This window comes from Staurois parvus, unplaced genomic scaffold (genome assembly GCF_062004578.1).
Source record: "Staurois parvus isolate SC_StPar_1 unplaced genomic scaffold, SC_StPar_1.0 ptg000279l, whole genome shotgun sequence".
Lineage (NCBI taxonomy): Eukaryota > Metazoa > Chordata > Amphibia > Anura > Ranidae > Staurois > Staurois parvus.
The window spans coordinates 434,544-459,841 of NW_028318075.1; the positions used below are offsets into that span (position 1 = coordinate 434,544).

At 39.9% G+C, this 25,298-nt stretch overlaps 1 protein-coding gene across 1 annotated transcript in view; it reads left to right on the forward strand.

Moving 5' to 3' along the window:
* KIF18B (kinesin family member 18B) overlaps window positions 1-25,298 on the forward strand; it is a 93,501-nt gene that overhangs the window by 10,700 nt on the left and 57,503 nt on the right. Inside the window, exons 5-9 of the mRNA XM_089681797.1 lie at window positions 6,051-6,161; window positions 7,807-8,004; window positions 10,732-10,908; window positions 11,921-11,995; window positions 12,154-12,263. Coding sequence (XP_089537923.1) covers window positions 6,051-6,161; window positions 7,807-8,004; window positions 10,732-10,908; window positions 11,921-11,995; window positions 12,154-12,263 — 671 coding nt within the window. The remainder of the gene's footprint in view (window positions 1-6,050; window positions 6,162-7,806; window positions 8,005-10,731; window positions 10,909-11,920; window positions 11,996-12,153; window positions 12,264-25,298) is intronic.

Sequence of the window (25,298 nt, forward strand, 5' to 3'; positions counted from 1 at the left end):
TGCGCTTTGGAAAACCTTGTGGTGTATCAAATGTTTACTTCTAAAACAAAGGTTACGGTATCTTCCAGAAGTGAGTACACCCCTCACATTTTTGCAAATATTTTATTCTATCTCTTCATGTGACAACACTGAAGAAACGACACTTTGCTACAAAGTAAAGTAGTGAGTGTACAGCTTGTATAACAGTGTAAATTTGCTGTCCCTTCAAAATAACACACAGCCATTAATGTCTAAACTGCTGGCAACAAAAGTGAGTACACCCCTAAGTGAAAATGTCCAAATTGGGCCCAATTAGCCATTTTCGCTCCCCGGTGTCATGTGACTCGTTAGTGTTACAAGGTCTCAGGTGTGAATGGGGAGCAGGTGTGTTTAAATATGGTGTTATCGCTCTCACTCTCTCATACTGGTCACTGGAAGTTCAACATGGTACATCATGGCAAGGAACTCTCTGAGGATCTGAAAAAAAAAATTGTTGCTCTACATAAAGATGGCCTAGGCTATAAGAAGATTGCCAAGACCCTGAAACTGAGCTGCGGCATGGTGGCCAACACCATACAAATGTTTAACAGGACAGGTTCCACTCAGAACAGGCCTTGTCATGGTCGACCAAAGAAGTTGAATGCACGTGCTCAGCGTCATATCCAGAGGTTGTTTTTCGGAAATAGACGTATGAGTGCTGCCAGCATTGCTGCAGAGGTTGAAGGGGGGGGGGAGGGGTCACCTGTCAGTGCTCAGACCATACGCAGCACACTGCATCATATTGGTCTGCATGGCTGTCGTCCCAGAAGGAAGCCTCTTCTGAAGATGATGCCCGCAAACAGTTTGCTGAAGGCAAGCAGACTAAGGGCATGGATTACTGGAACCATGTCCTATGGTCTGATGAGACCAAGATAAATGTATTTAGTTCAGATGGTGTCAAGTGTGTGTGGCAACCAGGTGAGGAGTACAAAAACAAGTGTGTCTTGCCTACAGTCAAGCATGGTGGTGGGAGTGTCATGGTCTGGGTTTGCATGAGTGTTGACGGTACTGGGGAGCTACAGTTCATTGAGGGAACCATGAATGCCAACATGTACTGTGACATACTGAAGCAGAGCATGATCCCCCTCCCTTCGGAGACTGGGCCGCAGGGCAGTATTCGAACATAACGACCCCAAGCACACCTCCAAGAGACGACCACTGCCTTGCTAAAGAAGCTGAGGGTAAAGGTGATGGACTGGCCAAGCATGTCTCCAGACTTAAACCCTATTGAGTATCTATGGGGCATCCTCAAATGGAAGGTGGAGGAGCACAAGGTCTCTAACATCCACCAGCTCCATGATGTCATCATGGAGGAGTGAAAGAGGACTCCAGTGGCAACCTGTGAAGCTCTGGTGAACTCCATGCCCAAGAGGGTTAAGGCAGTGCTTGAAAATAATGGTGGCCACACAAAATATTGACACTGTGGGTCCAATTTGGACATTTTCACTTAGGGGTGTACTCACTTTTGTTGCCAGTGGTTTAGACATTAATGGCTGTGTTTTTTGAGTTATTTTAAGGGGACAGCAAATTTACACTGTTATACAAGCTGTACACTCACTACTTTTACATTGTAGCAAAGTGTCATTGGCTATGACAGGCTGTGCCTTGAGCAGAACAGATATGAAATTGTCCATTTATAAACTATAAAATAGATCAAAACCCATTATAGTTTCCCTTTTTAATATTATTGAAAACAAATGTAAAACATTGGTCAATAAACATGTAAAATTCACATAAAGATACCGTAGATTTAAAAAACAAAAAATCTACCAAAAGCCATTATACTTTTTCCTTTAAGACTTTTTTTTTTTTTTTTTTTTTTTGTGTCTTCTCAAAGACTATTTTGTAAATAATACCAGGATATGAGTGTCTTTATAATTTGTAGTACCCTACAGCTATTCTGTGCCCAATTACCAAAAGATTTATCCACTTTAAAGATATCCTTGTCTTTACTTATCTAGTGTGGAATATAATTGATGCAGTCAGATATCTTCTTGGAAACAAGTCCTGTTCTGTACTGATTTATACACCATCTGCTTTTATTCCTCCATGCCAGTTATACACTGCAGTTATCTTCCTGTTGTGATTTGTTCTGCTCAGATATACATCTATGAAGGCTTCATGGTAACTTCATGTTGAGGAACACAGGAGGTTTTGCCCCTGGTCTTGTTCCAGCTTATCATTATGCTTTGACTTGTAGCCACACTGCAACTAGTTAGCAGTCAGATCCTCTTAACGGTCAGGCTAGCTAAAACTTGATATGTCAGTTGTTGGTAGATGCTGGAGCTGTTACGTCGGTCATTACTAGATTTTCTCACAAGCTTTAGTGGTGAGATCAAAGTTTGTGGTTCTCTGACTTTCACACTTGTTGCATTCATTGCAAAGAGGTCCCGTTCTCCCTGTTTTTAGTATTTTAAACTATAGAGAATGCAAAATGATTTTCCTTTTTAACATTAGAAGAAAAATCAAAGTATGATGTTAAATACCAGGGCCTATGAAAGGGAGGACTTCCTGCATATCCTAGAGATAATAGAAGCATGTGATTGACAACTAGACTCTAGCTACAGCAGGAATATCACTTTGAGGGAGTTTCTAAAGCTAAACTCCAGGCAAACAGCTAAATACCCAGAGAAAATGCATGTATGAAAGCTGTTCTACCTGCCTATAGTGTAGTATTTCTGCCCAATCATTCGTTAGATTTAAACCGCCCTCTTATACAGTGCAGCCATCATGGAGACCTGCTTTTTTCTAGTGTAGTTAAATAACACAACTAGGCCTTGTCTCTGTCCCATCCTATGTTTGGGCAGTGAAGGAGAAGCAGCAAGATAAGTTTAACTGTCACTCTGATCTCATCTCCTGCCAGCATGACTGTCTCAGTGTGCTACTTCTCCCTTATCAAGTCTAATCTCTGTTGTACAGGGGAGGACTGCTAACACCAAATTTTAAATGCAGGTAAATACACAAGTTTCTGGCTTAGTGAATACTGAAGCCCCCTGAGCTATTATAGGCCAAGGCAGCTGGAGGAGTGCTTTATCTGGTCTGAGGTTTTCTATGGGATAGAGAATGGCATTTGGCTGCAGCTTATTTTACTTGTCATGTTAGAAATGTGGGAGTTGTCACTGCTGACTTGTTTTAAAGTGGTACTAAAGGCAGAATAAAAAATTACATATATGAGGCAGTCCGTCACTTGTGTTAACACTGCAGCCAATACTTGAGTCCTCCTGTAACTTCATTTTATTACCTCTTCATCCTGTCAGTAAGCATCTAATCTTTTAACAGACTAAGCTGTAAAGAAAAGTGGCAGCTAGAGGTTTGAGACAAACCATTTTACCACTGCTAGTGATGCTTAGAATGGTCAGCTTTTATTTATTTCGTTAATACCTTTATCCCAAAAGGAAAAAAAACAGTTTAACAGGTTTGCTGGAGTTAAGCTTTAATTTGTTAGTCACGTATGTAAAGTCCATCTAAATCTAATAATTCATCTAAAATTTCTTTTCTCCAGACAATTCTGCTTTCCAAGGGTGTCTCTGTTCTCTTTTGATAGAGGAGTCACCTTTGACCACTCTACTTACCGGGCACTTTTACCCCCTTCCTGCCCAGGCTAATTTTCAGCTTTCAGTACTGTTCCACTTTGAATGACAATTGCGTGGTCATGAAACATTGTACCCATATCAAATTTTTATCATTTTTTTCACATAAATAGAGCTTTCTCTTGGTGGTATTTAATCGCCACTGGGGGTTTTTTTTAACTATGAACAAAAACATTTCAAAAAAGTTTTTCTTTGTTTCTTTTAAAAAAATTTTGCAAACAGATAATTTTTCTGCTTCACTGATGTGCCTTTGAGGCTGCACTGATAGGCAGCACTAATGAGCTGGCACGGATAGGCAGTACTGATGTGCACTGATAGGCGGCACTGATAGGCAGCACTGATGGGTGGCACTGCTGGGCAGAACTGATGGGTGGCACTGCTGGGCACTGATGATCAATGCCCTGATTATCAGTGCCGACCTGCTCTGTGACATTTGCCAGTTACTTTCCTCACACTGTGACAGCAACTGTATTTACTTTGTGATCTGCTGTGTCATTGGACACAGCTGATCACATGGTAAAAGGCCGCTGTTATTGGCCTTTTACCTAGTCATGTTATCAGCTGTGTCTGTAGGACACAACGCCATATATAACGCCCTCCCAGAACTGAACAAGTGCACTGTAGCCGTTTTTCGGCTATAGTGCGGTTGTAAAGTGGTTAAAGAGGAGTTTTGTTGCTGGCTGGATCACCAGGGGAGAGAAGGAAAACTAAAAACAGAAAATTAATGCAGCTACCACATCTAAGAATTAGTACCCTGCAATATATTACCTTTTTTTTTTTTTCTTTGGGATTAGATAAGCTTTAAGCTCTCCACACATGTTACAATCAGCATGTTAAAATAATAATAGATGGATCAAAACTGTCCCATCATGAAGACTTTCACTCCTTAATTGTTGGTATATCTATGAGGGGCGTTCAAGTCAAACCAGTACTTTTTTAGTTTATGTAATAAAAGAACAAATTTCAAGAAGTGGAAAATGCATTTATTTTTCAACATACTCCCCTGCTACATTTATACACTTATCCCATCATTTAACTAATGCCTGGAAAGCTTCAGTATAGAAAGATTTGTCAGTATGCCTAAACTATCCTAGGACAGCTGGCTTCACTTCGTCACCATTGTGTTCACAGTTCCCACAGAAAGATTCGTCTTTTCGATTTCACCACAGGATATGCATTGATTATCCAGGATCAGGCGTTCCACATGCTGATTGTTCACAGAAATGATTGCTGTGGGCTGGCAACTACCATGGCTGGGATTGTCACTGACTGACATACGGCCATCTTTGAAATGTTTACACCATTCAGATGTTTTACTGCTGCTGAGTGTGTCATCACTGTACTGTGTTTTGAAATCTTCTGTAGATATCTGCAGGTTTTACACCTTTCGTTCACAAGAAACTTCATCACTACACACTGTTCCATGCACGCGCTAACACTGGTGTCTGCCATCTTGAATAACCGTCTCTGGACTGGCTCTCGTTATGTGCGCCGCCTATCAGTAATAGGGGACACTTCCCACTAAGTACTGCATGTAGTACTACCATGATGATATAGGAATGCTGTTAGTACATATGATGAGAAATAGTGCAGAGCAATCATACCATAATTTGATCTTTAGTACACAGCTTTTGAGAGATGATCACAACAATTCATGCAAAATTATCTGAAGGGACAAGCACAACATTTTTTCTTGTATGATAACCGAACTAATGATTTTCTTTTAGTCAGTACAGTATTCATCCGTACAAAATTGAATGACCAAGACCGTGCATGCTTGGAAATGAGAGGATACATTACAATACAATACATTACATCATCAGGGGAAGTTGTATTCTTTTTTTTGAGAATTTTTATATCTTTAGTAACCTATTCCTTTTCGATATGAGACTAGCATGCAAAAAAAAAGACACTCATTGGTCCGATGTTCTCATCGTGTGTAGTAGGCTTTGATCTGGGGTCTTGAATTTCATCAAAACAATTATGTTAACAGTTGCATGCAAAAGTGTCTGCTGTGGACATACAGTAGGTTTAAAGTGGAACTAAACTCTCCTGTCCTTTCCAGCCAAGGAAGCTGCTATTTTAGATTTGATTTGCAACTGCCATGGTGCTGCACATGTGATCATTTGATGGTTTGACAGTTTGTATGAAAGTACAAGCAAATGTGACAGCATTCCCAGCATGTTGGGAATGTCACTGTTTTTTTGAAAGCATTAAATCAATGGGTTCAGTTCTGCTTTAACTGTATCTCTAATTCAAAACAGTACATGCTTGGCACAAGGTCTGGTATTTTTAGTATGTGCCCATGACTTAAACAGATATGGCAAATAATACATATATAGAAAGATTTCACAAATTAGGACAGAATTAGGATTTGCTAAAGTTGCTTAATCAGAGATTTATATATTTATATATTTTTTTCTCCTCCTAATTATCGTGAAGCCCAAGTCTGCAGAACAGCTACTCCAAATGTTAGCAAATGGGAACCTTAACCGCACTCAGCATCCAACAGATGCCAACGCTTCTTCATCTCGATCACATGCTGTTTTTCAGGTAATGTGCTTGTATGGCTGTACATGTGTTCTTTTTTGTAGATCGAATACATTCCTTTTTTTTTCTTATGAAAGATTAGAGCACAGGAAGCTGAAGTGGTTGCCTATTGAACTGATACGTGGTTAGGTGTAGTTTAATTCCGGTAAGCACATATTTCTAATTAAAGGATAAGTTCACCATTTGGAACATGTTTTTAGGGTGTAACATGTTTCAGTAGCTGCAACTTCCCCCCTATCCCCACTCCCTGCGACTGCGGGCAGAGGATCATCTCTCCGCACCTGCTGTCACTAGTTGAAAACCGTGTTGCTGGGCTCCGGCTGTGTCATTTTCCTCAGTTTCCTGTGAATAGATATACTACAGATGTTGTCAGCCGTTGCGGCTAACAGCTTGTAGTTCTTATTGAACTACTAGGGTGCTAGTGAGCGCTTTGGTGGTTCATTGATCTTTCTTCAGTCAGCTGTTTGCCCTTACGAGGCATGGACAGACTGCTATCCTGAGAATCTGCAGAAGCCTGAGATTGCACTTGCGTTCTACTGATTGCAGGTGCAATGCTCTGCAGGCTCCTTTAGAAAAAACAAATAATAAAAGCACTTTTTTTTTCTCCAAAAAATGGGGATTTTTTTTTTTTTTTTTCAAAAGGAGAACTTAGTCTTTAAAACAATGTTCACCTGTATTTTGATAGCCCACCCCTTGTTACTGATATTTAACCTTAACTTTCTCCAGCAGCACAGCGCTGAGTGCAACCATTTTGCCGGCCTGAGCACCTTCATACTGAGGGAGGGAAGGTCCTTAGCAATATACAAGATCCAACCAAGAATGTAAACGTGGCTTTCTCGCAGCTCCAATTGATAACTGAATGAGTATTTAGGCTCCATGTGCATGAGCCTACCGTGACCACCGACTGTGGGAAAACACAAAACGCGGTGACCGCGGTGCTGCTTTTTTTTGGTTTCCCGTGGTCGGCGGTCAAAATGTTCCTATCCTGAACACGATTCTTTCACGTTCAGGAGAGTGTGCTTTAACCTCACCTAAACGCGGCAGCTACTAAACTCTGCTAAAAGCCTATGTGTACATGGACATCCTTTTATGGAGTTGAGTTTAGGAGCTTTGGTAAAAAAAAAAAAAAAAAAGGCCAAAAGCTCCTAAACTCGAGTTTAGCAGCTGCTCGTGTACATGAGCCCTTAGAAATTATAATATTGGGCTTCATTGAGACATGTGGTTGGGGAAGGAATCCCCCTCCCCGTCACCTTTTTTGCTCTTGGTGTCAGGTAATCTTGTCAGAAATGACATGCTGATGACTGAGGAAGTATGTGCTTTGTTCAGATTTCATGTCTGAGGTTTACAACTACTTTTATTGCTGCAGATCAGAACACGCCCCATTGCAAACATACCATTCTGTGTAAGGGTTTGACATATGGCAATATCAACCTTTGTCTCTGTCCCCACCAACAGTCTTTGGTAAAATATAACAGCTGTGGTTACAAACCTTTGTAATATGCATACAGTATGTAAAAATCACATCAGACTTTCCCCGAGAGCTGTACTCATGCTTTAGGGTCTTGGTACAAAGATCACTGTTCTTCTTCTTTATAAAGTTCTAGAAATTCTATGAACACCAACCACATCGCTTTGTCATCTTTTGCAGATCTACGTAAAACAGCAAGACCGCACAGCAAGCATCAGTCAGGACATCCGTGTAGCTAAGATGAGCCTTATTGACCTGGCTGGGTCTGAAAGAGCTTCTTCCACGAATGCCAAAGGAGAGCGCCTCAGGGAAGGTGCCAACATCAATCGTTCACTTCTTGCTCTCATAAACGTCATTAATGCGTTAGCTGATGCCAAGGTACCCTTTGTCCCCTGCGCACACATGTGGCTGTTCTGATTGCTGTCATATGGGTTTCATGTTTGATTAATAGCTTGTTATTTTGGGCTTTAAGAAAAGTCTCAAGTGTCTGTTCTGTGTTCTGGGTTCCTGGGCAAAAAGCAAACACACAGCGATGTTTTCCTTGCCTAGGTTGCTCATACACTGGGCACAAGTTAATTGTGTTTACGTTCCGCAATAGTTTACAAACTTGGGATGTTCCACATAAGCGGACTTAAAGGACAGAATAACTTCCACTGAGACATGTGTTTCTATTTGAGATTTAAAAAAAAAAAAAGTTTTTACAGTTTCAAGGATAATGTCCTGCTTAAAAATGTCCCTTTTATAAACATGAAATATCAGTTTTTCCCTACAAGGATCTCCTCAAATGTTTTACACAGGGGCATATCACCCCATCTGCAGTAATTAATTAGCTAGCAAAACCGCTCCTAGTTTGAAGCTGAAATCCAGGAAGACAATTTTATTTAAATTAAAAAAAAAAATAGAACAGTTGTATTCATTCTCTTGCTGCTGTCAGACAGTGAGCCAATATAGAGAAAGCGAGGGTGGGGCTGAGCCATGCTGTCTGCGTGAATAGGCACACGGAGCGTGGCTCCAGAGCGAGCTTGCCTGAGTGTCCCCATAGCAACAAGCTTGTTATAGGGGCACATGGTTGGGGGGGGGGGGGGCTTGGAGCGCTGGCAGGGGATTCTAAAGAAGAAGAAGGAAAAAAAAAAAAAAAGGATCAGGGCTGCTCTTTGTAAAACGTTTGCGCAGAGCAGGTGAGTATGACGTGTATGTTCTTTTTAATTGAAAGGAATCACTTTACTTGCAGGTAAGGCAGCACTGTTATTGTCAGATATGTAATGAGAATTATTGTCCTCATATTGTTAACATTGTATACACAATTATTTATCACATATTACTGATTAGTGTCTGTTCTTTTTAACTGTATATTGAGATTCTTGTTGGTGTTGGCAGACCTCTATGAACCCTTCAGATCCTGAGATAATAAATATTTACTGCCTGGATTATATTCAACCGTCACTATAGTTCTCTTACAAAGATTAGCTGGCACCAGGGAAGTATTCTTTTCCTTCTTCATGGCCACACAAATGTTTGAGCACTCGTGGAAATTATAGCTGGTCCAGAAGCATGTGTGACCAATAACTGAATGAATGATTTACATAAGTAAATGTAAATAAACTGTAAATTGATTTTCTGTACTAGTACAAGTTCAGATTTAAAAAGAAAGGGTCCCCTAAATATACTGAGATGTGTCCCTGACTCCAACCACAACCCGTCCAGTTTGAGATTACTTTCTTCAACAGGTGCAGCCTTCAACCTGGACAGTAAAAAATCTAGTTCCAGGATGTTCTTACCTTATATAGAGGATTTTATATATATATATCTATATATATATATATATATATCTATATCTCCAAAGACATGCTGGTAGGTTAATTGGATCCTGTCTAAATTTAGCCTTTATAACCACTTTAAGGTGATCCCACACCAGGAGAAATGGCATGAGGTCCCACCCAAAATTCATACCAGACCCTTATTCAAGCATCCAAGAAAGGGGAAGGATGATCTGCGTCCCCTCTTCTCTTGAACCATACCAAGCCAAATGTCTTCAACATGGGGCATGTGGCACAAGTCACATCGGAAATTGAACTATAGTGAACCAGGCCGAAGTCCAAAGAGGTGCACAAAACAGGGTTTTCTCACTACATAAGTAATGTATTCATAAAAAAAAAAAAGGCTGAACTTGTACTTCAAGTACAGAAAATCAACAAATTGAAGTAGTTTTCATTAAATGCTGTAATTATTATTCTTAGAATACTTTTCTATAAATCTTTTCTCTTGATGTTGGGGCACATAGCAGGTGAGGCCGCTATCTTAGTCACACTCAGTAGAATTTCATACTAGGGCCAATTTAGACACATTTAAAACACGTTACAATGCAACTACACCACAAAGAAAACTAATGCAGTCATTGTTTTGAAAGTTAAAAATGTCTGTGTCACTTTAGAGCTGACTTCCAAGTAATCAGAACCATAGGATACCAGTTATTTGCTTCATGTATATCCTGTCCTGACTGGAAAGCAAAGAAACAGCAGCGGAGTTCTACTCGACCTATCAAAAAATAAAAGTCAGCAGCTACAAAAACTTCAGCTGCTGACTTTTAAAAAAACAGCCACTTACCTGTCCCCACTGCGTATGTGCGAGTAGCACTGCGCTTCATGAATGGTCTTGTAGTCTTCTGGGACCTGTCGCGTGTCCCAAAAGACTACAGGGAGGGAGGGAGGAAGGACATCTTCTGCTTCCGATTGCCTAGGCGATCGGACCAGAAGTGGGAGTGGGTACCTGTCAAATTCGGGTACCCGCTCCCCAAAGGTGCTAATCCTTAATGGGGAGCAGTCCTTAAAGCAGAACTTCCCCTTTTGGGTGGAGCTCCGCTTTAAGTGATCTATCTGCTGTTCTCTGTAAGCATCCACGGAAAGTGCAGAAGAAAACACAGAGCTCTAGATTGGCTCTGAGCACTGGAGAAGATCCACTAGCTGTCACTAACGGCAGAGGCTGCGGGAGTGGGAACATGTTACAGTACATGTCCAAAAAGGTGAAATTATCCTGTAAGCTCAAGGGGCAGTGCATGAACAAGCCAGTTAACTAAAAATTTCTTGACTTTTTTTTTTTTAAACCTAGAGCAAGAAGGCTCACATTCCGTACAGAGACAGTAAATTGACCCGGCTACTTAAGGATTCCATTGGAGGAAACTGCAGGACAGTCATGATTGCTGCTATCAGCCCATCATCTCTGAGTTATGATGATACTTACAATACACTTAAATATGCCAATCGTGCCAAAGATATAAAGCTTTCGGTGAGTAGCTGTCAGATCTTTAAACAACATTGTTGCTTTTATAATGATTGCTGAATTGTTGGATAAAATGCCTATTTTCCTCATTAGTAAAATGTATCCAGAGTTATTTAATAACGAGCTGTAATTCTTAAAGCAAACCTGTCAAAAACCCAATAAATTCAAATAAACTGCATAAGCTGAGATCAGCTTCAGGGTAGACTGTCATTATAATCAGTAGGTCCTGCAGAATAAGAAACTGAAATTAATCTTGACTGTTTATGTAAAAGCTTTGCACCTCTCTCTTTTCTTCCTGAACCTCCCTATTAGTGTTACAATACGTTGTTACTTTGATAGTCCTATAAATTATTTAAATTCTTTACATAGACTGACTTGTATTAGAGATTTAGTAGAGTGAACCTGTACTGGGAAATCTATTACTTGCCTGGCTGTCCAAAGATTGAAGAGTAAAGACTCCAGTACTTAGTGTAGCACTAGCCTCTTGAGGGCTGCTGGATTTTGCTGGGTTCCCCTACGTTCTGCACAGCCAAGCAATGCACATTTAGAATAATGCCTTTAGAATAATATACACTATACCTACTACTTCATCCAGGAGAGTTATGACTTGCATACCATAAAAATAATGTGAAAGGTGAGGATAATATGGTGAATTGTACGACTAACTTTAATGTTACAATGTGGACTGCAAGTCCCTAAATATTTATTACTATATGCACGACATTTCACTACCCAATGTGGATAGAATTTTAGATATACTAAATGCTCTATAAATTTGTGTCTGTTGCATATGGCATCAATGCAAGTTAGTTGTTAAAACATTGTTTTACTTTGTGATATGAGCATATTGTCTTAGCCAACCACCCACTGAATGTTCTTTCTTTTCTGCTACTTATGACTCACAAAATCCATTTATAATATTTGAATTGCTATGATAGTCCATGTGTAAGCAGTTAGACAGGCCTATTAAAAATATAATTTTAAAGTCTGATTTCTTTAAATATTTGATCTTCTGTAGCTGAAGAGCAACGTGATCAACCTGGACTGCCATATCAGCAAATATGCAGCAGTGTGTGAGGAGTTGAAAGCGGAGGTAAGGTTTTCAGTGTGTGGTTTGTTTGGTTGTTTTTGTTTTGTTTTTTTCTGTGAACATTCAGCATTGCGTGACTGGGTTGAACAGACGCATTCATCAATATATTTTTTCATTCATCAATATATTTTTGCATTCATCAATATATTTTCTCTTATTAGGTGGCTAAACTTAAAGCTAAACTACGATTTTATGAGAATAAGGAGTCCTCACTGGAGCAAACCGATTCTATACCTCTGTGTGATAGCCCTGAGCAGAGAACATCAACCAGGTAATGGCTTTGATGTGTCTCCTCAAAGACATCTAACCTATTTTTTTTAAAACATTTCTCCTGTTTTAAATATCGCATCTCACGATAATAAAAATACCAACTTATTCCATTTTAGGTATTAAATACATTTTAAATTCACTTTTCAGCTCTACTGGTATAAGCCCAATTAGTTCATCTGTTTCACAGCAGTGTTCATACTGAGTGCATGAGCTACAGACTCTAACACTTAGAACTTATTCACAGGAGAGGAGATCAGAGCGATGATATGATCAATTGGATTTGATAGTCCAGTCAAAATTCTGGGGGTTGTTGGCTGCATTGTCTTTCTTAACTGCGCTGATGAAATGTGAGGTTAATTTGTGCCATGGGGTCTGTCATTTTTTTTTCTATTTTTAACATGCAAATTACGCCCTTGAAAATGAAAAAAAAAAAGGCATCCTTTCCCCAAACTTTATATTTTCTAAAAGTATAGAGCCTATAGAATGTACATTCCACAATCTTTGAGAAAGGATATGTTTTGTAAGAATTCACTGAAATCTTTAGTAGCTCATAGAAACACAGCAAAATCTACAAAATCTGTGCTAAAGCATAATGTGTTTTACACTTAGTGAAACATGCGCCTGAAGTAAAATTTGACAGGGTCTCTTCACGGGACTTTTATAAGTTTTATCTTCCTAAAGAAAAATATCCCACTATTCACAATCTGCTTTATTCATGGCATCAGTTTTCGACAGCACCTATATTTATGAGCAACTGTTTTCAAGGAGGAAGGGCAAAATTATAACCAAAATATCTGATGAGCACCTTGAGTATTCACTGAGAATTGCTACTACATCTATTGAACCAGATATTGATGCATTAGTCTATTAAAAACCGTGTCAAATATTGCACTAGTGTGTGAGTATAACCTGCTCAGAGGACTGATTAATTAGACTGGCTGCTGCTAGCAAAATTACAAATGTGTGCCGGTGAACAAATGTGTGAGTGCAAACATACAGCGCAGCAATTTTTATGTTTGCACTCAACTATTTAACTAGTTTTATGTTGCCCACTTCTACTTTTTATAATAAAAACATGTCTATATCAGTGATTGCTAACTTGTAATCTGCCTGATGTTTTCTGCTCATCAACTATGCTTAATGTTAGTGCATTTTATGTGTGGTCTAAGACAAGTCCTCTTCTTCCAGTATGGCCCAGGAAAGTCAAAAAGTTGAACACCCCTGATGTAGATGTAGTGCAGAAGCTATGGAATTAATCAATTGTACATTTTTAAATTCTCTCTGTATCCCTACTGAAGAGGACACAGGTTCCAAATACTAATTTCCAATATAAAACTAAAAAAACAAGAAAAAAATTACATGGAGTTGAACTAGGTGGGGTAAGGAACACTTTCAAGGGTAGGGAGCATGCTGTTGGTGTCAAGGCATCCACTAGCTGTTTAGTTGATTAAACAAAAAAAACTTGGTGGAACATTTTTATCCCTTCGCTACCAATTTAGTACTTATTGATGCTGACATTTTATAGCATCACCGTAGTGGGCACTGTATTGACCACCATTTAATACAAGACCAGCCGGAAATATCATGCATTATGTTTCTATGTTTAAACTCCGCACTGAACTCTACTCTGTTCTTAATGACAATAACAGTCCATCCAGAGTAGCTGGGACTATTTAGCCTAAATGTGTTACATATGCACAAGCTGCAGAGCTTGGGGGAAAAATTCCTCTAAGTTATGTACCCCCCCCCCCCCTCACATTTTATTCCTTGCTATTAAGATTGGATCTGGAACATGTAAAACAAAATACATAAAATAAAAATCACAGGGTAAGCAGAGGATGCTTAGCATTTTGCTTTGTTCTTCTAAAATGTTTCATTTTAGTTTGGCGTTTTGAATTTTTTTTTTTTATTCTGTTTACCATAAGGAGAAATGGATTTCCAGCTGAGTAATATGTCTTGCCCCTTTTATGCCCTGCTTTAAGTGTTTCTTGGCAAATGGCTTTATTTATTTTTTTTTGAAGTTTTGTTTTATAATGTCCACACATTGCATTGTTTATGCTGTTATTTTGGATGTTGCTTAACCTATTATTGTTGCAGCATACTTGTACTTAGAGTAATGTTTGCTGCAAAAATGTTATCTTTAGTTTGTAGTAATAGGACAAATGTACAACATAGAAACCAACCATGCAGATTTGGGGGTTTGTGTGATACAAGTGTTTTTTGTTATACCTTAACTCCTGGCAAAAAGCTGAATACATATACATGCGTACGGTCTTAAACACCATGGGAATTTGTTCAATCAATCTTGTAATCAGATGCCACATGTAGGTCCTGTCCTCTCTCTCCATACTGCACTACTGTAAAGCAATACAGCTTGGTCTACAGTCCACATTGATAGGATGTTGGCTCTTATCTTTTTCCATCAGTGAGCACTCATTGAGTAACACCATTGATAACAGAACCAATCATGACAGATCCAAGTATTTATAAGCTGTATGTAATTTGGATTTCTTTATCATCCACCAAGGCACACAGTGTCAGAAGAATTCTGAGATATATGAATTCTACTGCTGCTGCTTACAGGAGAATTGAACACTGGCAAAGTGTTAGCTGGCTGGTATAACACCTCCCACTACATGTTTCAGTTTCTTGCTAGTGTCCTAGGAAAATGGATGCCTTTTCTCAGAAGGAGGCAAGCAATTTTATGTTGATATTTTTACAATTGGTTGATCCCCAGAATGGCCACATAGCCTGTATCCAGACCATGCTGTGAGGACAGAATGAGTCCGACCTGTATTGTGACCTATGGGCACTAAGCTCTATTTATGGCATTTTGAAGATCTTGCATGTACTGAGTGAGTTAGTTGTAGAACACTTTTATAGGTCCAGGACCATGAAACACCTGCCTGGTGGAATCTTCTCCCTAAAGACTTAAAAGCATGACTTCCAGGAGGATGAAGTCTGTCTGTTCTGCGCATGTTGCTCCTGCCTGTTCACCTTCAGTGTCTATACTGTTGCCTGTTTGTAGGATGCCATCTAGACCACTGCTTAGCGAGTACCAGGGATTGCCCCTGCTTATGGAGCATGGAGTGTGTTTTGTGTGTCCCCACTATTCTTTTTTTGAGGTTACGGTCATTTGAGAGCCTCCACACAATGTTGGTGCAGCAACACATTTAAATCTATAGCACCTCGCCATGCTTGTGACACACTGGGTGGTAGTCTACCCACGCTACGTGCTGCAACATATACTATTGTGGGCACGTGCACTTTCATTTCATCTCCTGTGCTCTGTCTCTGAGATTCATTGTCTGCTCCCAACAAGGTCCAGGGTCTTCCTTCTTTATGCTGCCTTGTCACCTGGTCCTAGACAACCATTTTGACCCCTCCTGCTTTCGCAGTTGGTCCACAAGCATACCTTGATTTAAACTGTTTGGATTTAAAAATTATCAGAACAGCACCGCCTTTCATTTTAGAGTCCAGACTAGTTACTAAAGAATATTGGGATTTTCAGGCAACAATAGCACAACATTATACAATTTAAGATCACTTCACAGTTTTTGCTATAAATTTTTAAAATATGAAGTAAGCATCATCTGTGGAATGTCAGCAAATTACAATGTAGTGTATAACACTAGTACATATGTATTTTTGCAACTCTTGCATATCACTGGAGATTGAATAGTATGCTATAATATACCCAGCACAGTGGCTAAATGGTTCGCACTTCCGCCTGGCAGTACTAGAGCCGTTGGTTCGAATCCCAACCACGGCACCACCTGCCTGGAGTTTGCATGTTCTCCCTGTGCCTGCATGCATTTCCTCTGGGTGCTCCGGTGTCCTCCCACACTCCAAAGACATGCTGGTAGGTTAATTGGTTCCTGTCTAAATTGGCCCTAGTATGTATGTATGAATGTGAGGTAGGGACCTTAGATTGCATGCCCTTTGATGTGAATGTACTATATATATGTAAAGCGCTGCGTAAATTGACGGCGCTATACAAGTACCTGAAATAAATAAATTTAAAAAAATGATACTGGAAGCAATATGGTTTTCTACGTATTTCAAAAGGTTCTCTGAAAATTGGGCATACTGTATATGTAAAAGAAATTGGCATTCCACAATCATAACATAAATATAGAAACATTTTTAGCATGTAATAGAAACATATCGGCATCCTTTTGTTCAATAGATATGATATTCTACATTGCTTACATCCATATGCACATAACATGCAGGTAGCTAGTGCTGTAATCTGTGGTCCCTCCCCTGTGGGGGGGTGTCTTTTAACCCATGGATTATGGCACCAGCCACATGCATTTTATGTACAGTACATATTGATAGAAGTAATATTGAACTTTAAAAAAAAAATCTGTAAAGTCGTGCTGTTTTAGTTGGGGGTGCCCTAAAATTTCCAATATTTTTTAGTAGCTAATCTTGATCTTACTCTCTTCTCATACTATCATTATAGTGGATCACATGTGTAAGGGTATCTGTCCCTAGCTCTCACAGGAATGGCTCCCTCCCTGGTGTTATCCAGGAAGGAATTGACCTTCAAATTTGTCAAGATAGAGATATTTTCAGCGCCATATTTAAGGGTATACACCAGTGAGGCAGATATTGATATCTAGCTAGGCATTACTGTAAGATACAAGTATCAAAGTGTACTAGTTGTGCGATTCAGTACAGGAGTATGTAGGTCACAATAGTACTTCTGAAATGTTTCATTGATATTAGAACACCGTAAAAAATTTTCTTGGTGTGAAGTCTGGAACATATTGAAAAAACTAAAACCATTATAACCAGTTCATGAAAGATGTAAGGTAAAGAGAAAGGAGAGAAGAAGAAGAAAGAAAAAAAGGAAGGGGGTAGTATCAGGCAGTTGGTGTTCCAGTATAGACACACACACACACACACACACACCACACACCACAGATAGCTGTTCAACAGGTAAAAAGTTTTGGGCATAAAATTAGCTAATCTTACATAATTTTGGGGTGCTGAAAACGAAAATGACCCTAAAAAATGTTGATTGGCTCTAGTTTCCATGATATATTCACCCATCTAATGACGTAAGCCATTCAAAATTATGATGCAACTTCAGCTGCATATTGCGCAATTGATACTGGTGACCAATAGAAAATTGCATGTATACTGAGATGATGCAATATTAGCCTTTAATTGCATCACTTCACTGCATAAAAGCTGCAGTATCTGTAGCTGATTGTAGTTCGACAGCATCTTTACATTTCGTTTTATGCTTATATAGGCTACTCAGTAATGCCTCGAACTTGTGTGAATAAAGCAGATAATTTCTGCTATATCTGCAGTGAAATAACTTTTATCTCACAAAAAAGGAGGATAACAGGGATGATTAAGAAAGCCTACAACTTGTATTTTGGCTGCAAGATAGGAGACCAGGACAAGAGCTGGGCACCACATATATGCTGCAATTCTTGTGGGACAGCACTGGAGCAATGGTTGAATGGAAAAAAGGCATCTATGCCTTTCGCTGTGCCAATGATTTGGAGAGAGCCAACAGATCATGTTAGTAATTGTTACTTTTGTATGGTGCCTCCAATTGTAAAAGGGCTAAATAAGAAGAAAAAGTTATCTGTGCACTATCCAAATATTCCATCGGCAATACGTCCAGTTCCTCATGGAGAGGGGCTACCAATTCCTAAAGCACCAGAATCCTTCGTGGTTGAGTCAAGTGAGGAAGAACCTGAAGCGTGTAGTCACGTGCAGTTGTAAGAGATAGCCCTTTCCTCGAATACAAGAGAAAAGCCAAGAGAAGCAAAACCGACACAAACTGAAGACAAAACTAGTGAGAATCCTAAGTATTAAAATGATTCAACTTAGCTTATGGCTATAATTTTTCTTGGTAATCCTATGCAATATATTATGCCATTTAGGCTTTGTTATGTAGTCAATATCACTTGCTTTATATTTGTGGAAAGACATCTATCTATATAATTATTGTGCATTATGTAGTCATTACGCCTATAGTAGAAAACCTTCCGTTTACAGAAAAACTAGAGCCAATTGACAAATTTCATTGTTATATTTGAACTCAGAATGTGAAATTCATTAAGAAATGGATCCTTTTGTTTCCAAAACTGGCAAAAAAAAAAAATTTGTTGAACAGTGTAATTGGAATTTGGACCATGGTGTCCATGTTTTGTGAAATCTGGGTGTAGAGTCATGTACCATGGCTATTGACCTTTCCAGTTCATAAATTTCATCCATTTTAAGAATTCAGTTCCTAACTGTAGGTATAGTGCTGGATTTCCAGTGTAAAGGGACGAGTGATTTTGCTGCGTTTAGCATGTGTTTCACAAGAGTGTTTATATTTTTTCAGAGGACAGCGATTAACATGTAAAAGTCAGCATTCAGCAGTAAGATTGATTTGTATTTCAGTGATGTAAACAATTCAGTTAACTTGGCAGTTCAATCAATTATTCTGGCAATATGAACCATCATTCCAAGCCACTCTATCGAACGCCTTCTCTGTGTCTATGGACAGGAGACTTTATCCATATTCATCTTATGAACTAAGTTTATGACTTTAATTAGATTATCCCTCGCTTCTCTACCTGGCATGAATCCAACTTGCTCAGAGCCAATCAATTTAGATAGGAGGGGTCTTAGACGGTTAGCCAGAATCTTTGCCAACAGTTTCAGGTCTAAATTTAGAAGTGAGATTGGCCTATATCTTGTACAGTCTGTCACATCTTTATCAGGATTCGGGAGTACCGTAATGTGTGCTGAGGAGAAGGAGTTGGAGATTTCCTGAGGTTCACTAAGGGAATTAAAAGCTCATAAGAGAGGGACCTTCAATAGCTGCTGAAAAGTTGTATAATATTGGACGGTGAAGCCATCAGGTTCTGGGCTTTTGCCTGACTTTAGCGCTTTGATAGCGAACATTAATTCTTCCTCAGTTATAGCTTGCTCTAAGCCTTCAATCTCTTCTGCATTTAAGGTAGGCATTTTACTATTAAGTAAATATACTTTTGAGGATATGTTCCCTTGTGCCCATTAGGGTGGAAGGCTTGTGTTGTGGTGGGAGATTATATAATTGTGTGTAGAATTCCTGTAATTGTTTGACAATAAGTTTCATGGTGTATTCCAATTTGCCATCTCTTTTCCTAATGCTATGTATGTTTTTAACCAGCTGAGTGTCTAAGGCCCTAGCAAGAAACTTGCCACTTTTGTCTCCATATTCGTAATAAAGGCCTTTACGCAAAAACAGAATATGTTTTGCTTTCAACTCTAAGATCTGTTGAAGGTGTTTACAGGTATCTTTAATTTCCATCGCCGTCTGAATCACCAATGAATATTTGTGTTGCGCTTCTAAAGATGCAATTTTATTGGATAAATCTACAATCTTGCGTTCTTTATTTTTTTACGCCTGGTCCCCCATTTTATAAATTTGCCTCTCAGTGCACATTTATGTGCCTCCCAAATTGGTAGGGGAGCTACATCTTCGGTAGAATTTAGACAGAAATGTTAGAAATCTCTCCCGTTATGTGCTGCTGGATTTCAAAATTCGTCAGCGAGAGGGATTTAAATGGCAGTTAAAGGTTTTTCTTGAGAATCTGCTAAAGCCATATGCACAGAGATAGGAGCATGGTCTGAAGTAGATTGGTTACCAATATTGGCTGCCTGTAAATCCGATAGATCACACTGTGTAAGAAAAACATAGTCTATGCGCGAATATTTGTTATGTGGAGCTGAGTAGTAAGTATAATCTTTCTCTTCTGGGTGTAACGTTCTCCAGTGTCCACCAATCTTAGGGAATGCAAAAGATTTTTGATTCTCTTGAGAACTCTAAATCTTACAATAGACGTTCCTGTGGATGCATCCATGAGTGGGTCTAGAGGTACATTGAAATCACCCCCTAAAGTAATACAGCCAAAAGAGAGATTTCAGTTCGACTATGGTTTTACAGAAAGAAACATGGGAAGTATACGTTAGCCAATGTACGCCCTGCTAAGGTGCCTTTTAGAAATCCGTATCTGCCTCCCAGCTCTGCCAGTTGTTGGAAAAGAGTAAAAGGTGTCTCTTTATTATCAAAATAGAAACTCTTTTAGACTTAGAGGTTGGGTTGGTAGCATGATAGACTTGGACAAAATTCTTGTTTAGCATGTTAGGAATATGTTTTGCACGGAAATGTGTTTCTGGAAGTGTGTACTAGTAGAGAAAACTACTACTGGTGGGGTACGTGGGGAGGAACTAAGGTTTAGGTTTCCTTAATCAAAATTGTTTCAGTCAGTTAAAAAGGAAAAAAAAAAGGGGGGGGGGGTTGGACCCCAAGTCTTCCCACATAATGGCACAACTAAAAATCAGAAAAAACATTATTATATTCTCCCACATGGCAGTAGACTGGCGGTAGACTGTCCAACTTAGAGTATTGAACACATTAAGAATGACACAGCATGACCTACTGATGTGTTGTACTGTTGAATTGTACTCCATATTCTGTCTGAGGCATAACTTTAGATCAAGTAACCATATAGGTCAGGCACTCCAAGGTGTAATACAGGTCATTTGGAAAAATACAAAAGTAAAATATAGCATATGCAGCTTATAACATTAACAAATATTACCCTTTGAAAAATACAGTACTATAAGCCGATGCAAGCAACAAATAGACAGTTTACAATGTGACGCTTAAACTGAAAAGCAAATGGTTGCATTGTTTATCTATCAAACATGAGTGGATCAGCATATCTCGATAAATAGGAAAAAAAAAATAAAACCCTTTCCTTCCTCCCGGTGGGAAGAGAGGACATCTGGATCATGAATTTAAATGAAGTGACCATATATGTCAAGCACTGCAAGGTGTAATTCAAACCAATTTGGAAATACACATAAGGAAAGTGCAACATACATAGCTTATAAAATTTAGAATATTAAGCCACGTTAAGCAGCAAATATGGAAAATAGAAAAAAAAAAAAGGGGGGAGACAAGTAATGCCTATAAAGGGGTATCAGTTGGTATTTCTAGCCCAGTCTCTTGGGTGAATCTAGGGTTTTAAAATGCCAAAAGGGTTGTAATAAGGTTGTGGTAGGTAGGCCTATCCCGTGATCGGTGGGTAGAATCAGGGATGAAGTCAATTCTCATTTAGAAAGTATCCCTTGGTCCCAGTGTCCTGGGTGATTTGGATTGGTAAGAAAGTCTACCTGGCGTCAATCCCTCATGTTTTGGAAATTTTATTTTTCTTGTTAGGTGGTTTGGATGGAGAATTAAGTGGAGTGAGTGGAGGGCTTTGAGTTTGTGTTGGTAGGCGAAATTCCAAGTACTATTCAGGTAGTTCAATAAGCGGTTATTGAAGCATCTCAAAAAAGGAGCGCAGGTCTGCCGGAGTGCGTAGTAAAAGTTATTTGCCGTTCTAAGTGACATTTAAGGCAAATGGATACTTCCAGCGATAGGTATGCCCCTTCTCACTTAGCACTTCCAACAAGGGGCATAAAGCTCTCCTATTTTTGAGAGCAATAGGGGACAGGTCTTGGAATGAGATGATAGTGTCAGACAATTTGATAATTTTCTCTTGCCTTTGCCAAGATGTCCTTTTTCAGAGAGAAGTTTTGTAAACAGCATATATCTCTCGGGGGCAATGATTCTGGGCCTTTTGGTCTCAGGGCTCTGTGAGCTCTAACAAATTCGATCAGAGTATCATCCGGCCTTTCCAATAAAGTATTAAAAACCTTTTGAAGTACCTGTTTGATTTGTCCAGGTGGGATCGTCTCAGGAATGCCCTCACCCTAATGTTATTATGTCTACCATGATTATATAAGTCTTCAGTATGTCTGTTCATGCCTATAAGATGAAGGGCATGTGTATCATTTGCTCAAGCCGTAGGATGGCTCTATCTCTTTGTTTTCCAGTCCTCACTACTGAGGTCAGCTTCTCTGTGAGCACTAATAAATTAGCCTTCAAATCCGTCATGGCAGTAGAGAATGTATTTTTGATATCGGCAGCTATGGTAGCATATCTGCATAGGTGAGAGGGAGATAAGCTGGAAGAGCATGGCTTACCGAGTCCTCTGCCGCTGAGAGCGATTCCTCGCTGTAGTCTACCTCCGGTCGGGCCTGCGCCATCTTGTCTTCTAGCGCGCTGGATCTGGAGGACGCCTGAGCTCTACATATGGAGGAGATATTTCGAGCTGATGAGTCAGAGGAACGGTGCTGACGAGTCTGCGGTGGGTGCTTGGGGATTTTGCCCATTTCGCCACCGGAGGGAGATCGCTGAGCTGGGGAAAGACTATTGGGTTCATGAAGCACAGCTAGTGTGCTGCCATCTGCCTCTTTGTCCAGGCCATGCCCCCCTGTCAAGATTTTTAAGTAATGTTTCTGTCCTGATAAATGGCTTATACTGCAGGGGATGTTGGCGCATTTCTATACCCTCTCCCACAGAGCATGTCTCTGTTTTGGCTTTAGCTGTGGCTCCTTGGCACTCAACTGAGTAGAACTGTAAGTGGTCCTTTTTGGATACATTTGTGCCTGAGGAGGTTCAGTCTGTTGACAACTCCCAGGCTTAAAGCCTTATTTTTTTTCGAGAGGGGGAGGCGATCCCAGCAGAAGTTCACTAGCTTCCCCCCAACATTGCTGGTCCCAGAGCACTGCAGGACCATTCACAGAGCAGCAAGGCTTCACTGTTGGTTTCTCTTAGTTAAGATACTGGCACTGGATCCTAAAGAATCTGGTCTCGTGAGGACAGTACTGCATCCCTGGACAGGTAAGTGTCCTTATATATAAGTCAGCAGCTACTGACTTTTAAACTTTTTGGGAGAGACTGAAGCTCCTCTTTAAGGATATCAATTTGACACAGTGCACACATGTTGACTGAGCTGCCTAATCCTATTTACTCTTCCCAAGCATTTTGCTCAGCAATGCCCTATTGATGAGTGGTTTCTTAAGTGGGCAGTTCCCATGTTAGATCCAGCTATTTCTTGCCTTAACACCAACTGTTCCTGTTGAGGAAATCTCAATGTTTGTGGATCCTCCGTACAAGAGACTGCAAGTCTTTTTGGCACAGGGACGCTTGGTCTTCATCGGAATCTAATTATCCAATAATCTTAGATCTTCAGGTGATTTGGCTAGCCCTTCAGCATTGGACCAACCTGTTAAAAGGGCTATAATGTACATTGCCCATCACATTCCAAGCATAAACAAATGGCAGGAGGATTTCCTCGACCAGCAGTGTCTGAACTCAGGAAAGTAGTCCCTGTGCCAAGAGATGCTCTAGGATCTGTGTCACAGGTAGAGACACCAGATGTGGACCCCCTGGCCTTCAGGGTCAACAACAGATTGGACTGTTTTTTGTTTTTTTATCCAGATTCAGGGTCCACTGGTGGAAGCAGAGGATGCTCTGTGAGCTAATTGGGATCAGTAAACTGTGATGTATACCTCTCCTCACCTGAAACTTCTTCCTCACATGCTATACAGGATCAAGATAAATTCTGGTGATCATTATTGCTCCAATTTTGGCCCAGCTGGATGTGGTATGCCAACTTGGTAAGACTTAAAGCAGGCACATTAAGCCCTTCCAGACCATCTGAATCTACTGTCCCAAGCTATTCTGCTTCTCAATCACTGGTTTTAATTGGCTGTTGAAGCCCAGGTTTTAAGATAAAGGAACATCTGAGTCTGTGATTTCTATGATGCTCAAAGCTAGGAAATCCACTTCCCACAATGTCTATCATTGAATGTGGAAGGCTGTCTTCTTTTGGTGTGAGTCTAAAGGCTTTCACCCCAGGCTTCCACCATCCTTGCCTACACCCTGATGACCATACTGGGATATTATATCTATATACGCATATCTTTTGTGCTTCTGGTGAGTGCATTCACATTATTGGTCTACAACACAGAGATCACCAGCATGGATCACTTTGAAATTTGGACTTTTTACCCTGTGTATTTATAACGCACTTCAGTCACTTTATTATTGTTTTTATCAGGCACATGCTTCATTTTATGTCTGTTCACCATTTGCATTTTAATCACTTTTCAGCACCCACATTGTTTCCCATATATGTAAGGCTGCAACCAGGTCTTCAGTTCACACCTTCTAACAGGTGGGAGTTTTTGCCTCATCTGATACCAGCTTCTGGCATCTAGTCCTTCAAATGGCTCTTTGAGCAGCAGGTTGTTCCCATTTATTTTTGTGTACATAGGGCCTGTCAGTACTTGTTTGCTGTTGCTCACCCCAGCTGGACTACTTTTGCATGTCCTCAAAAGTCAAAGATTTCTGTGTCCTTCAATAGTTGGGAAAGAAAATCCTTTTCTTGAAGTCCATCGAGGGACACTGGTTCCACCCCACTGTGTTTATGATCATGCTCTCCCTACTGCTTTGCTACAAAACTGAGGCATGCTGGTAGAGGGAGAAGTTATTCTCTGGGCTGGCCTACAGTTTGTTTGCCAGTGTCAAATCCTTCCTTAGGTGGTAGTATAACCAAAATGTTTGACTTCCTGTGTCCCTCAATGGACTCCCAAGAAAAGAATTTTGTGTTGAATGCAAAAACCCTATTATTCAGCCCAGATGTTTTGATATTCTGGAATCTGTTGCTTGAGCAGGAACACTAACGCAGTTTTCTCAGGTGCATGCCACTTCTGTGTTTCCGCTAACTTGTATCTCTTAACCCACATCTGGAGAGAAGCATACACATCTGCTACAATTGTGTAATATCTGTAAAGGACAATTCCAAACTGATTTAATGCACATTATTGGGAAATTGGAGCATCAGCAGCACAGAAGTGGCTGAAATGTATGCATTCCACCCCTCTCCTCCTCGTCAGCCATTGCATAGTCGCCCTTTAAGCTGTGGCATATTGCTTTTTCTTCGCCCTGGAACTGATATTTCTTTAAACAATGCAAGATAAGGGGGTTGTTTGTTGTGTGTTTATATATATATATATATATATATATATATATATATATATATATATATATATATATACACATACACAATTCAAACTAAAGGTAAACCACTGCTTGTTCCAGCAGTGCCATATGACTCTGGTGCCACCACGTTTT